The 14,550-nt window shown below is 41.7% G+C and overlaps 2 protein-coding genes and 1 pseudogene across 2 annotated transcripts in view; all 3 read right to left on the reverse strand.

Moving 5' to 3' along the window:
• The window catches only part of LOC136612155 (zinc finger protein 850-like), a 460,849-nt pseudogene that overhangs the window by 259,627 nt on the left and 186,672 nt on the right, over positions 1 to 14,550 (reverse strand).
• On the reverse strand, positions 94 to 3,600 carry LOC136620240 (zinc finger protein 84-like). Its single transcript, XM_066594947.1, has one exon. The coding sequence runs from the start codon at positions 3,547 to 3,549 to the stop codon at positions 1,663 to 1,665; it is 1,887 nt and encodes a 628-aa protein (XP_066451044.1). The 5' UTR covers positions 3,550 to 3,600; the 3' UTR covers positions 94 to 1,662.
• Positions 3,589 to 14,550, reverse strand: part of LOC136615634 (uncharacterized) — a gene marked incomplete at its 3' end in the record, with an annotated part of 35,376 nt that continues 24,414 nt past the window's right edge. The window contains exons 2-5 of the mRNA XM_066594173.1: positions 10,812 to 10,918; positions 7,598 to 7,777; positions 7,390 to 7,513; positions 3,589 to 3,869 (exon numbers count right to left, since the gene is read on the reverse strand). Coding sequence (XP_066450270.1) covers positions 3,589 to 3,869; positions 7,390 to 7,513; positions 7,598 to 7,777; positions 10,812 to 10,918 — 692 coding nt within the window. The remainder of the gene's footprint in view (positions 3,870 to 7,389; positions 7,514 to 7,597; positions 7,778 to 10,811; positions 10,919 to 14,550) is intronic.

Consider the following 14,550-nt stretch of genomic DNA (forward strand, 5'->3'; position numbering starts at 1 on the left):
TGCTTCTTCTTACCCAAGCTGAAATAGTGTGGCACAGCGTTTGCTTGAGCTCTATGCCAATCATTCAGTGGGAATTGAGGATCAAGCTCTTCTTCCATTTCAACAATTTTGATGTTTTTATTTTTTGAAGGATAGATAAAAAGGAGTCATAGTAGGAATAATAGATGCCCTCCTGAAGATGTTAAGACACTGAATATCAGATAAAAGCAGATTTGGGAAAGATGGGAGTAGTAGTTTCACTTTTATGCATAATATGACAAATTCTTAAAGTCTTGTAAAACTCAGTGTTGGAAATATTATGATGCAAGTTCAACCGAATTATTATCTGTTAGAAGCTCCTCTATAGAAATAATAGTAGCATCTTCCATGACAAAAGGCCAATTCCAGGCAAATGGGAGTTAAGAAATTGTAGAGGCAGGACGTATGTGGCCGTCAACAGGGAAATCAATAAAATTATGGCTGTTGAAATATACATATGTAAAAAAAACAACAAAAGAGGGAAAAAAAGAAAAACTGTCTCCTCATGAAAAATGGTTTTCCAGCCTAAAAAAATTGGCAATTCATTCTCAGGGTAGAGATTTTTTGGAGCAAGGCTTTTATTTGGGTTATTCCATTAATAAAGAACTTCACTACTCCCTTTTTTGTAGCTTATTGAAGGAGACTGCCCTACTTATTGGTGTATGGAGAGCTTTTCAAGGTTATATAGCCTAGATAAGACATATTATGTAGCGTTTCAGGGAGACACATTCCCAATCATACTTGATTTGAAATCTATGATCAAGTTCTCCCTATGTAATATTGGATTGTTATTCTTAAAGATAGACCATCAATAGTGATCAGCGTGGGGTCCCCTGCTCAGGACCCCCAACAGGAAGCAAATATCTCTGTATATTTGGCAATGGCCAAGCATGGTATTGCAGGCACAACTCCCATTAACTTCTATTCATTATCAAGGATTGATCTTTATGAATTCTGTTACCCGCTTACCTCTTTTACTATAGATTTGCTATACTTTTATTATCTTCATTATTGGCCCACGTGGTTCATGATATCAGATGGACTATATTGAAGGCATTTGCTTCATTATGCTTTTTTCATCCATCATGCTTATGATCATGTTATATCTACACTGACTGGCTTGCAAGAGTCACACAACCTGTTAATTCAGAAAAGTAGATGTCTTTAGTAAGCACCACTAGGCCCATATCATGTGGCCTCATTAACTGTAGGTTTAATTTTTTTCACATGTTTCTGTGGCACCATAGTTTATTATTTATATAGCAGTTGTAATAGCTATGATGCAAGAGCTTTCCCTGTTGTCTACAATTTTGATCTAATGTAATAAAGGATTGATTTTAGTTGCTGGCTCTAGGTCCACTTTTGTCATTTTTGAAAGTAAAGGCTGCGCTTCTTTTCTTACTTACCACAATATATTTTCGTATGGATCCCGGTCACAGTAGTCCTGCAGTAACTATAATTTAGGATGTTTGATAGATCAAAGCTATTCCACAAATTAACTCTCTTACTGAGTGTTCAATGTCTCTGAATGCCCTGATGTATTAAAACTCTGTCTTCACATTTCCCACATTCCAAATAAGTACACGGTTTTTTCTAATGAGTTTTCAAAACTTGATTTCTTTGTAAAATTCCACATCTAGAATATCAAAAAGTCTTCCCCTCCGTGTGGTGACGTCTCTGATGTTTAATAAGATCTGATCTCCTCACATAACCTTTCCCACATTCTGAACACGAAAATGGCTTCTCCCCTGTGTGGGTTCTCTTATGTTTAACAAGAGTTGATTTATCTGTAAAGCATTTCCCACATTCTGGACATGCATACGGCTTCTCTCCTGTGTGACGTCTTTGATGCTCCCTACATTTGACATCAGTAGTGAAGCTTTTCCCACATTCTGAACATGAAAATTCTCCTGTGTGAATTCTCTGATGTTGGACAAGATCCGATTTTTCTATAAAACATTTCCCACATTCTGAACAGGAATATGGCCTCTCTCCTGTGTGAATTTTGATATGTCTAACAAGATCTGATTTACGTGTAAAACTTTTCTCACATTCGGAACATAAACATAGATTTTCTCTTGTGTGAGTTCTGCCATGTCTAAGAAGATTTGATTTATGTGCAAAGCATTTCCCACATTCTGAACATGAAAATGGTTTCTCTCCTGTGTGAAATCGCTGATGGTCAACAAGATGTGATTTAGTTGGAAAACATTTCCCACATTCTGAACATGAAAATGGTTTCTCTCCTGTGTGAATTCTCTGATGTTTAACAAGACGTGATTTATCTGTAAAGCATTTCCCACATTCTGAACATGAAAATGGTTTCTCTCCTGTGTGAATTCTCTGATGTTTAACAAGATGTGATTTAGCTGAAAAACATTTCCCACATTCTGAACATGAAAATGGTTTCTCTCCTGTGTGAATTCTCTGATGTTTAACAAGACGTGATTTAATTGGAAAACATTTCCCACATTCTGAACATGAAAATGGTTTCTCTCCTGTGTGAATTCTCTGATGTTTAACAAGAAGTGATTTATCTGTAAAGCATTTCCCACATTCTGAACATGAAAATGGTTTCTCTCCTGTGTGAAATCTCTGATGTTTAACAAGATGTGATTTAGCTGAAAAACATTTCCCACATTCTGAACATGAAAATGGTTTCTCTCCTGTGTGAATTATCTGATGTTTAACAAGACGTGATTTAATTGGAAAACATTTCCCACATTCTGAACATGAAAATGGCTTCTCTCCTTTATGATCTCTCTCATGCCTAACAAGTTCTGAGTTATCTGCAAAACGTTTCCCACATCTTGAACACAAGTAGGGCTTCTCTGCTGTATGAATTCTGATATGTTTTACAAGATCTGATTTACTCGTAAAACCTTTCACACATTCTGAACATGAAACTAGTTTTTCTCCTGTGTGAGTTCGAGCATGTCTAGTAAGTCCTGCTTTATATGCAAAACATTTCCCACATTGTGAACATGAATACAGTTTCTCTCCGGTGTGACTGATTCTTTTTCTAAGACCTGAGTTGCTTGTAAGCGGTTTTCCACATTCACGAAACATTTTCTGACCTGTATTTGTAGTAAAATTCTGTGATTGGTCAGGAGAAGGTTCCTTGTGATTAGAGGGATCATAGGATAAATCTGTACTTTCAAGTTTTGGATAAACAATACTGGTAATAACTTTTTCTTCTGAAGAGTGATACATGATATTTTCATCTTCTGTTTTACAATTTAGTGATTTTCCATCAGAGTCCATATTGGCATCACATGATAGATCTGTCCTATCAAGTTCTGGATGTACATTAAGCAGAATGGGGTTTTCCTCTGAAGAGTGCTGAACAAGGTCTTCATCTTCTACTTTACAATTTAGCGATGAAATGAAATTTCCATCAAAGTTCTTATTAGGATCATATGCTGGATGTGTCCTATCAAGTTCTGGATGAACATTAAGTGTAATGGGATTTTCTCCTAAAGAGTGCTGCACAATATCTTCTACTTCTTCTTTATAATTTACTGATGACATGACGTTTCCATCAGAGTTCCTATTGGGATTATATGATAGCTCTGTACTGTCAAGTTCTGGATGAACATTAAGTGTAATGGGATTTTCTCCTAAAGAGCGCTGCACAATATCTTCTACTTCTTCTTTATAATTTACTGATGACATGACGTTTCCATCAGAGTTCCTATTGGGATCATATGATAGATCTGTACTGTCGAGTTCTGGATGTACATGGAAGTTAATGAGGTTTTCTCCTAAAAAGTGCGGCATGATATCTTCTTCTTTTACTTTATAATTTAGCAATGACATGGAGTTTCCATCAGAATTCTCACTAGGATTATCTGTTAGGATTAAAATTTGATATTGTAATTTCTTTTTCAAACTACAAATGTGGACAAATTTATAACAGTCCTATTAGGCTGACAAAACAGAGTACCTGCACTTTACCTGGCCACAGGCTTCCTCTAGGTGCTAGCTGACCCTCACAGGACAGAACACCTATACAACAAAAGACAGACCAGGACTAGGAGGAATACAGAGACAGGAGGAGAGACAGATTGCAAGGAAACAGAGGCACAGGGGAAGACAATAGACAGAGGGATGCAAGAAAGGACAGAATGACAAAGCGCAGGACACAGAATGCAAACAGGATAACTTGAACAAACAGGTTCTAAGCTGGAAGCCAGAGAGCAGGTCTGAAACAACATCAACTCTGCAGCACTGATGTGGAGTCCCAGCACAGCTATATAGGAAGGAGATTGGCAAAGAGCCTACAGCTGAGCAGAGAAGCCCTAGAGTAATTAACCACAGCAGGTCTGGAAGTAGGTAAGAAAGCTGAGGTTACAGGGAGAGTAGGACGACGCCCACATCTGCCAGCACCAGGGAGAGGGAAGTTAGTCTGAACAGAGGATCTAATAGTTATGAATGTCCATTTATCATACCAAATCTTAATGCCTTCACACAACATTATCAATGTTCATTATTTATATCATATGTTAGGCTAAGGGCCATACTTCCTTGTCAGACTCATGGCTCTCACAGACTGACAGCAGGAGCTCACTATCTCACTAAAGTGGATCAGAAAATGAGCTGCAAAAGACACAGCATTCAGGAATACAGGCATTTTTATTACCTGCAGACACACCTACATGCGTGTCTATTGACTACAGAGCAGAAATAATCATTTTTCTGCTGGAGTTATCCGCATACAATCTGCCCTTAAGTCCCTTAACGGCAGTTTCCAGTACTACATTGCTACACCAGCCTAAAACTATTTAATTCTGGTTCAAAACACAATTTTTGGAGAGAAAAAAAAAGGCTGCAGGGTCTCAAAAAGATTTTACTCTAAACTAAACTCAGAAATGGATTTAAAGTGAATTGGAATGTAATATTCTGAAATAATGATAAAGAACAAGATTTGTTTGAGTCTACAAACTCTCCCAAAATAATTCTTCCCTATTTTGAAAGTCTGTACACCAAGTAGAAAATGTAAATAAAAGGACCCCTTAAAAAGAATCCCACCCTTAAAGATTGATTAGTGAGGAATGAACGATCTAGTCTAAAAAATGTTTTATAAACACATTAAAAAAAAAAGAATAAAATGGACTACTTAAAAAGAATCCCCTTACGCACTACCTCTTTGGCTTCCCCTATACATTAGATAAAATGAATAACTTAAAACTGTGTGGTAAGTCTTGAAACAGCTCCCTGGTTGACATGGTCACATCAAGCACTAAAACCATGTACCCCTCCTCCTCACATGCTTGCTGCAAACACAGCATCTTTTTGGAAAACATTTTTGCTAGCAGTTGCAGGGATAGGCTAAAGGAAGCAGCACTCTGAAAGCCTATCGACATCCTTAGACTTGAAGGATTGTCCAGGTGCCTTGGTCTTAACCCTTTCCAATCCATTTAGTTTTTTTCATCCATTCTCCCCAGCTCCAAATAAATTGGAGCTGGGGAGAATGGATAAGAAAAAATACACTTTCCCTGCACCCTCCTGAACTGACTGAGTTCAGGAGGGTGCAGGGAGGGACCTGCTTACCTGTCTGGCATCTTCCGCATTCTCCTTCTGCCTCCCGGCTCGGCGATCATGTGACCGCTGAGGTCAGGTGGCACCTGGTGGTCACATGATTGCCGGGCCGGGAGACAGGAGGAGAATGCGCAAGACGCCGGTCAGGTAAGCAGGCCCTCCCACAGTGCAGGCTGCTGGCTCGGCGTTCATGTGACCGCCGGCGGTCAGGTAACACCGGCGGTCACATGATCGCCGGCCGGAATCTGTATGCATTACATAGCGCTAATTGAGCGCTATGTAATGTGTAAAGGAGAAGGCAGAAAGGGTTAAAAACCCTTTCTGCCTTCTCCTCGGGGGGTCCTCGATGAGGATCAGTGCAGGAGTGCATCTGCACCCGATGTGTCCTATGATCGGATGCAGATGCACTCCTGCACTGCAGTCTCGGGCCTGCCCCGACATCGGAGCTGTGGAGGGAAATTATGATGTTGGAGCAGGCCCGACATTGGATTGGAAAGGGCTAAACAGGAGTTGTTCTTTTAACTGAGTCTGGAACTAAAAGGGGTTGTCCCGCGCCAAAACGGGTTTTTTTTTTTTTTCAATAGGCCCCCCGTTCGGCGCAAGACAAACCCAATGCATGTGTTAAAAAAAAAAAAGTTTAGTACTTACCCGAATACCTGCGCTGCGGCGACTTCTTCCTTACCTTACTAAGATGGCCGCCGGGATCTTCACCCACGATGCACCGCGGGTCTTCTCCCATGGTGCACCGTGGGCTCTGTGCGGTCCATTGCCGATTCCAGCCTCCTGATTGGCTGGAATCGGCACACATGACGGGGCGGAGCTACGAGGACCAGCTCTCCGGCACGAGCGGCCCCATTCACCAGGGAGAAGACCGGACTGCGCAAGCGCGTCTAATCGGGCGATTAGACGCTGAAATTAGACGGCACCATGGCGACGGGGACGCCAGCAACGGAACAGGTAAGTGAATAACTTCTGTACGGCTCATAATTAATGCACGATGTACATTACAAAGTGCATTAATATGGCCATACAGAAGTGCTGAACCCCACTTGCTTTCGCGGGACAACCCCTTTAAGGAAAATTGGTCTGGTTAGCATTTTTTTTTCTACCCTACATGTTTTAAACTAAGAACAAACTGTTCAAAATGTGTAGGCAACATGGAGCTTTATGTCACCATGGAGTTCACCTGCACAGTGGTGGTATATAAACATCATTTCTTAGTTACCACTAAAAATGTTGCTTATGTTATTTAGCTCATATAAGTCAGGTAGAGAGTGGAGTCAGGAAAAGTGTGTCCACTTAACCTGTCTAAACACATTGGTCAAGTAGCTGAGCAAGTAGTGGGCGAGTCAAGTGGTAGAATGAGTAAAGTAGCTTGACCATTGACCCTACACCACTCTACAATGAACTCAACTGCCACGATCCATTATGTAAATGACTAATGTAAATACTTACTGGAAAATGGGACGACGAGTCGAGTACCGACCGTAGTTACTAGACTCAGTTACTTGACTAATGTAAACTAAGCTTTATACTCAACCTGTGTTAGTGAAAAAGCCATAATTTAGGTCACATTGGGTAACAAGCTCTACACATATCAGAATAAGGCACTAGGTTTAGGCTTGATGTGTATGGAAAAGAAAGGGCTCTTTGAGAAGAGCCTAAATTTGAGAGCTCTTATATTACATGCCATATTCCACAAATGTGTATGCTCTGTACATTGTAGCACTAAGGCCTTTACATGACTGTTATTGCTTCCCTGTGCCCACAGTAAAGGGCAACAAGACCATTGGAAAAAATAATGTCAATAGTATATCTGTACCTTCTTACCCTGTGATATCGGAGGCTGGTAGTTCTCCATCATGATGTCCTTGTACAGATCCTGGTGTCCTTCTAAATACTCCCACTCCTCCATTGAAAAATGGACAGTGACATCCTGACACCTTATAGGAACCTAACACACACAATGATACTGTCATTACCCAGACTCCTCTAGTGCTGTTACTGTATAATTTCCCAATATTCCCAGCAGCGTCACCTCTCCAGTCAGCAGCTCAATGATCTTGTTGGTGAGTTCTAGGATCTTCTGCTCATGTATCGGTAAGTGAGGAGGAGCCTCTGTGATGGGGCTCTGGCCCCTGCTCAGTCTTCCTAACTTATCGAGATGCCTGTTGGGAGTCGCACCGTCAGTCGATGTCTTCTTCACCATCGTGTAATTCTGGGTATGGAGGGAGACAGGTAGAGAATTGAAGTAGAAAGTGAGAGATTGTGATCTAGTGATACATCTGGCAGCCAAGCGTGCATATTGCAACTCCAATCATTTCAATAAGACTGCTTAAGATAGCAGAGTACAAAGTGCATGGTTATCTCAGGTAGCCCCCTCTCCACTGATCAGGCTTTTATCACCTATCTTTTAGTACTCACAAACCCCCACCTTGATTACCCACCAACAGGGTACTAGAGCCTCCATTCAAGACTCCAGTTTTCTGCAATAAATGATAGTTTTGCTCTGATATTGTAATTGCTTACTCATATCAATGTTACAATCACACAAAGTTTCAGCAGAGCTATGGTCCATTTTTGGATGCAGTCCTGCAGCGAGGATCAAGGAGGGTGGTCACCCAGTAATGATCTGATGTTTTGATGTGGACTACATGCTTTGGTCCTTCTGCAAGCACTGCGGCATAAAAGCACTCATGCGTCAAAGTGCTTAAAGGTTGATGGCTCACATCCCCCTGCCTGCTTCTGGACTTATATTACCCCCTCCTTTTCCTCCTCTAAACTTCTCCCTTTGGTGGGAAAACGTATTGGAGAAGTCGCCCCCTTTCTTGCTTAAGGCCAACTTCAAAGGGATGTTGAGTAATGGCACAAAGACAGTTGGTATCACTTCCTCCTCCTCGACAACAACACATCATTGTTCCTGAGGCTGTGTAGCATTTGTCCCAGTAGGCAGGCAAGAAGGATGGTTATACTGATCAGTGTATCATCACAACTAACCATTTTAGTCACTTCCTCAGAGATACGTCTTTGATCTGTAGACACTCCACATGCATCGAATGACCGACCTCCATACAGCATATATATGGCATACATCATCTGTTGCTGGCTTAGACTCTGCAACATGGAATTTCACTATGCAGGCAGGTCACAGATGAGATGATTAGGTGGCAGCCTGAACTGTTGCTGCAACTCTGCCAGCTGAAAGACGGCGTAGTGTGAATGCTGAAAGCGTGAGCACAGTCTCCTGGCCTTTTCTAGAACTGGATGTATAATTGGGTAATGGTTAAGCGCTGCAATACCAGGTTCATCACATGGGGCGAGCAAGGTAAATGTGTGAGATTGCCAAGGCGAAGGACTACCAGCAGGTTGGACTCACTGTCACACACAACCTAGCCAGGCTTCAGATTGTGCAGGGTCAGTGCTGTGTCAACCTGGACCTGCAAAGCCGTCAACAGCTCTTCATCTGTGCTCTCCTAGACATAAGTTTTTAGATCAGCATTTTGGCATTTACCATGTGCACCGCTGTATAGAGGCTAGATTTTATGCCAATGTGGAAGGTGTTGAAAGGTGGTATGAAGAGATGGAGAAAGTGAAGGAGGCGTAGGAGGAAGGTCAAGAGGGGACAGACAAGGATGAATGTCCCACAACTCTCGGGAGTACCATGAAATGTGGACCACCCCTTTCGGGTTCATGCCCCACCTGTAGGACAATGACCCAGTGTGCTGTTAAGGATATGTATCACCACTGGCCATGCATGCTGTTCAGGTGAACCCCATCACTGACGACATTCTTTAATGCTAGGAATATGTTATCATTCACCTGGGGTTGCAGGGCAGGGATGGCTTTTTGGGCAAATAAATGGTGGTTGTGCATCTGGTACTGTTGGTTAGCGTGGAGCATTTCATTGCTGAAGGCATCTGTGTCCATTAGCCTGAAGGACAGCATTTCCATTACAAGCAACTGTGCAATGCTTGGATTCAGGCTCTGTGATCATGGATAGTTGGGGCTGTGGATTAGAGGGATGGCTGCTGACCTGGAACACTCTGGAATATGGGGTAGATGTCAATGTCAGTGAAGATGATGGTGGCCATTCAACTTCTGCTCTCCGATCCCCACTCTTGGCTGTAGCCTGATCATCAATGGCAGAAGAGAAGCCTGAAGTAGCCATGTTACTGCTTCTACACAAAACTGCCTCTCTGTGCTCAGAGGCTACTGCATGAACAGGGAGAGAGATGGAGGAAGGGACCACTAAAGAACGTAGGAGTAAAGACCAGGATGATGCTGACTCTTTACCCTCTGGAACAGGTGGGCTCTCCAAGGCAGTATGGGTGGTGGCAGTTCATGTGGCTGTTCATACAAGTTGTGCTGAGATTCTTTTACATTCTTGCCATGTTTTAAATGCTTATTGCAGATCTTACAGATGACCACTCTCTTGTCATCAGCTGCGGTTTCAAAGACACATTTGGTGAAATCATCAAGCCACCCTGGCTGCTGATTGGCTGCACACTGACCTCTGAAGCAGGCATTATGGTAAATTCAATTTCCCCATGATTTATTTCAAGAATTGTTTAAACCCAGTTTGATTTTGCAAAAATCGGGATGATTTTACCACTTAGTCAATCAAGATGAGCAACACTACTTCTAGGTGCTTGGTTTCTTTGACAGCCAGTGTATTTGGTGGAGAAGAACATGAGAAGCAATGTCAGAAAATATTACTTTACTGAAAGAGTAGTAGATGCTGGAAAGAAACTTCAGGCAAAAGTGGTTGGGAAATCAACAGTAAGTGATAGAATAGATATATATTTTATCCAGGTAGATTTACTAACAAAAAATTGAAATAATATAAGAGCAGGCAAGATGGACCATGGGCGCTCCTCCTGTCATCAGTCTTCTATGTGTCTGTATAGATGTCAAAATTTTGACAAAATTTCAAGTCTCGAGGCCAAACTCCGGCTGGGTAATTCTTTTAATTCCTTTCCTCCCCATTACATTCAGCCTATTTACCATTCTCATTGCCCCTACAACATTAATATTAGCTCATTGGTTCCCACCATACAGAACTGACCATATTGGTGGCCAATCTTCACATTCTCTGCTGTTCAGTTCTTTAGTTCTCCCTCACTTGGAAGGTCTGGAAGCCGTTATACCGGACACTGGACTGTTTCTATTACTTCCTAGAATGGAGTTGCTCTTCCCTTAGTCTGACTTGTTACATAATACAATAAAGATCATAGAAATACAGAAAAGTTTACCTCTCCGGTCAGCAGGTAGATGATCTCCATGGTGAAGTTTAATATTCTTATGGTAACATCATTTCTTTCTTCATCCATCTTTGGTGGGTCATTCGGGAGAAGGACTGCTTTGGATGAGAATACGAGAGAACTGGATAAACCGGAGGGTTCTGGTACTGCTGGCAGTTCGCTGTGCTACGCTGCTTACGCAATTCCCTTTCACTTCTATGAAAGTTAAAGAAAGTGTGTATAACAGCCAATTTAGGTGATTTGGTAATCTCAGGCAGTGGTGGTAAGCCAGAATAAGGTTTATGGGGACGGGATGTTTTCAAAATAAGTGTGGGTTACAGACATGGGTCCAGTATTGATCTGACATTCATGTCATATCCTGTGTGAATTAGGAACATTCCTTTAAAGAACGCAAAGACAATAGAAGATAAACCATCCAAAGTGCGATGTAGCATCACTTCAGTAAAAAATACCTACTTAACCCCCAAGTGTCTCCATACTCCGGTACCAGAAGCTCCTGCATCAGTCATGTGCCATTCATCATTCATGTGACTACAGTAGAGAATCACTGTCCTTAGTAGTCAAGTGCCGTTCATGCAGATATGAAAGCTAAGGACAGTGACTGGCTGGAGTATTAATGTGTACAATGAGAGTCATGAGATTGTTGTAGTAGCTTCTAGCAGTGTAATGGGTACAGGACACTGGAAACAAGATTACTTACCGGTAATCAGTTTTCTATGAGCCCATGACCGCATCAATGAGAGACCACCTCCCGTCCGGAGAGGAAACAGAAACCTCCCAGATCTCTGTAAAGTTAGGCACACTCTATCCCTTCTCAGTTCTGTAGCAAGATCCATGGACTAATTGAGGGCTATCCCTTTTATTTACATTTAGACTTAAAATGTATAAATTTATTTGTAACTCAAATACTGCAGCAGGGACCAAACTTAGTGTTGCTGTCATGGAAAACGGATTACCGCTAAGTAATCTTGTGTTTCCCTTATGACCATAACAGCTCCGGTGAGAGATTAAACTTGATCAATAACTAGGGAGTGTTGATAGCCTGAGGTATTAGTCTACAGATGGCTAATAACTCTTATTGGATTGGAGAATCCACCAATAAAGAAACTCCAACTGACTTGTAGCCTTGAAATACTAACACTTCCTTTTGATGATGAAAACGGCCAGCCAAATATATGCTCCAAATTACAGAATATATTACAGCTTTTTAGACCTCGTTGTACTGGTTTCTCTATTAGAGCCAGCTAGACTATGGAACACACTATGATATTGTTCTTAGGAAGTCTGATGCCAAGATTCTAGCTTGAGTTCTCGAGTTTTTGATTTTAAAGTTAAGAGGATCCGTGGAGACAGCTTACCAAAAATAAATGTTCCAAAGTATAAACCATCCTATAACTATTCCACATAAAGATGCAACTTAAGGAAGGAAGATTCTTATATAAATATTCCCAATCGGAGGTAAATTGTAACCAACATCTATTTGTCATCTTGTTCTTATACAATCATCAGATTTCTTTACCATAGATACCTTACTGAAGATATGCGGTGAGGAATAAGAGGCTTTGTCTATTATCTTTCCACTAAAGATCACTTATCAAATCAGAGGTCACTGGCCAACAGTCTTATACAGCAGATATGAGTAAACGGGCATAGGCAGAGCCTAGAGGCTATAAGTCACAGGCAGATCATAGAGCCATAGGCAAAGCTCAGCAGTCACAAAACCTACAGGCTAACATGTATAGGTGAGGCCAAAATGCCACAAGACCTTGGTCCTCCACAGAGGCCCTAATTATAACAGAAAAAGGATATAGGCAAAGCCCAAAGGCTATAGGCCATAGAAAAGTAAAGTTAAAAGGCCAAACCCACAAAGGCTGCTAGGCCACAGGCAAAACCCCAAAGTCTATAGACAAAGTTTGCAACCGGCTATAAGGCAAAGGTCACAACCAGCCATAAAGCAAAGGCTGCAACTGGCCATAAGGCAAAGGCCATACAGGAAATTAGGCTATCAGCAGAGTCGTAAGGTTATAGGTAAAGCTATGAAGGCCATGAAAGCTATAGGCAAAGCCAAAAGGGCTATCAGGCTAAAGGCAGAGCCATGACGTTATAGATGAAAGACATAAAGGCTATTATGCTATAGGCCAAGCTATAAGGTTATAAAATCACTGAGGTGAGAGAAAAAACAGACATTATTCACTGAAAAGGAAGCCAATAATACAACACCTGATAGACTGCAGGTCAGGCTCAATCGCCGTAGACCCTAGTAGAATGCAGAGAGACATACTATGATATGGAGGAGTTACTTGTTCAATACAGACTAGTAGTACAGCCACTCACTCGACTCAGCCCAGATTGGGAAGGAATGACTGCAAACAAACATAGGTGAGAGGATATATATTACATATATATATATATATATATATATATATATATATGGACCAGCGCTCAAGCCACAATGTGTGCCCAGAAGGCAACAAAAGGAAGATAGGAAAACAAAGAGACCGAGAGTGAGACGCCCGTCACAGGGCAGGCGTCCACATACTTGGTCCAGGGAAGGGACCCGTAGGTGGAAACCTTGGTGATAACCAGTATACAAGGAAAAAAGACCCTGCCCTACTGTGCTCATGAGATGGTATAGGTGAAGTAAAGAGGCACACTTACTTCATAGAGGAGCGCTACTGAAAATAACTGGGCTCCCCTAAATCCAAGGACGTCTTTAAAAAGAAGATCCAGGTAGTCTTCAATTATTTATGGACAGGCATAGGCAACAATGGGAGGAATCAGTAGGGTACAACGGGTTTCAGATCTACAAGCTCCTTTTTCAAGCACAAAACTGGAAATTCATTACTGATCAGTTGCTGTCTACTTCACCTATAACATCTCATGAGCACAGTAGCGCTGGGTCTTTTTTCCTTTTTTTCCTTGTATACTGCAAACAAACATAGCCTGCACGTGTGAATGGATGCCAAAGATGCCAGCCACAGATAGGTGCGCAACATTATACAAGAGTGCGACCCTACTGGCAATGCAATGGATTGCCCTGTATCATCACAGTCGGTCACACTGGCTCTCTGCATTCCACTAGGGTCTACAGCGATTGAGCCTGGCCTGCAGTCTATCAGGTGTTGTACTATTGGCTTTCTTTTTAAGCCATACAGCCTATAGGCAAAGCCATAAACGCTATCAGGTTACAAGTACGACCCTAAGGCTATAGACAAAGCCATTAAAGCTTCAGGCAGAGCCAAAAGGCCATAAAGGCTAACAGACTTAGTCATAAGGTTATCACTGGTCAACACTGAAATTGTTACTGACTTAAAAAGGTCCTAATCTGGAGTATCTTGGTGCACTGAACACAAATATGACCATTACATTTTTTTTTATTGGATCTTGTTTTGAAGATATTTCATATAGTTTATTTTCTGTGTTTCACCGTGTAAATTTATCCAGTAGGACTGTAACAACATCCTTACAGTTTGAGTCAGACAGCAGCCGTGTGCTTACAGGACCTGTGATGTCACCATCATGTGATCAGCCTCTGCCTCTGAGCTCATTACCCCACATCTAACCCCAACATAACCAGTACACCATGCTAACTCCCACAGTACCAGTGTACATATCAATACAATCACTATGGGCCTTGTGTGGCGCAGAGTGACAGCAGAATGCAGTCCTAAGTTCTCACTCACGACCTGAAAGATGCGGTTCAATCCCTACAGGGTTCAGCTCAAGGCTG

Source organism: Eleutherodactylus coqui, chromosome 1, assembly GCF_035609145.1.
Source record: "Eleutherodactylus coqui strain aEleCoq1 chromosome 1, aEleCoq1.hap1, whole genome shotgun sequence".
Classification (NCBI taxonomy): Eukaryota; Metazoa; Chordata; class Amphibia; order Anura; family Eleutherodactylidae; genus Eleutherodactylus; species Eleutherodactylus coqui.

Bases quoted from the DNA above. Each gene is read 5' to 3' on its own strand.
- LOC136620240 (XM_066594947.1), bottom strand. From the start codon at position 3,549: ATGTCATCAGTAAATTATAAAGAAGAAGTAGAAGATATTGTGCAGCAC.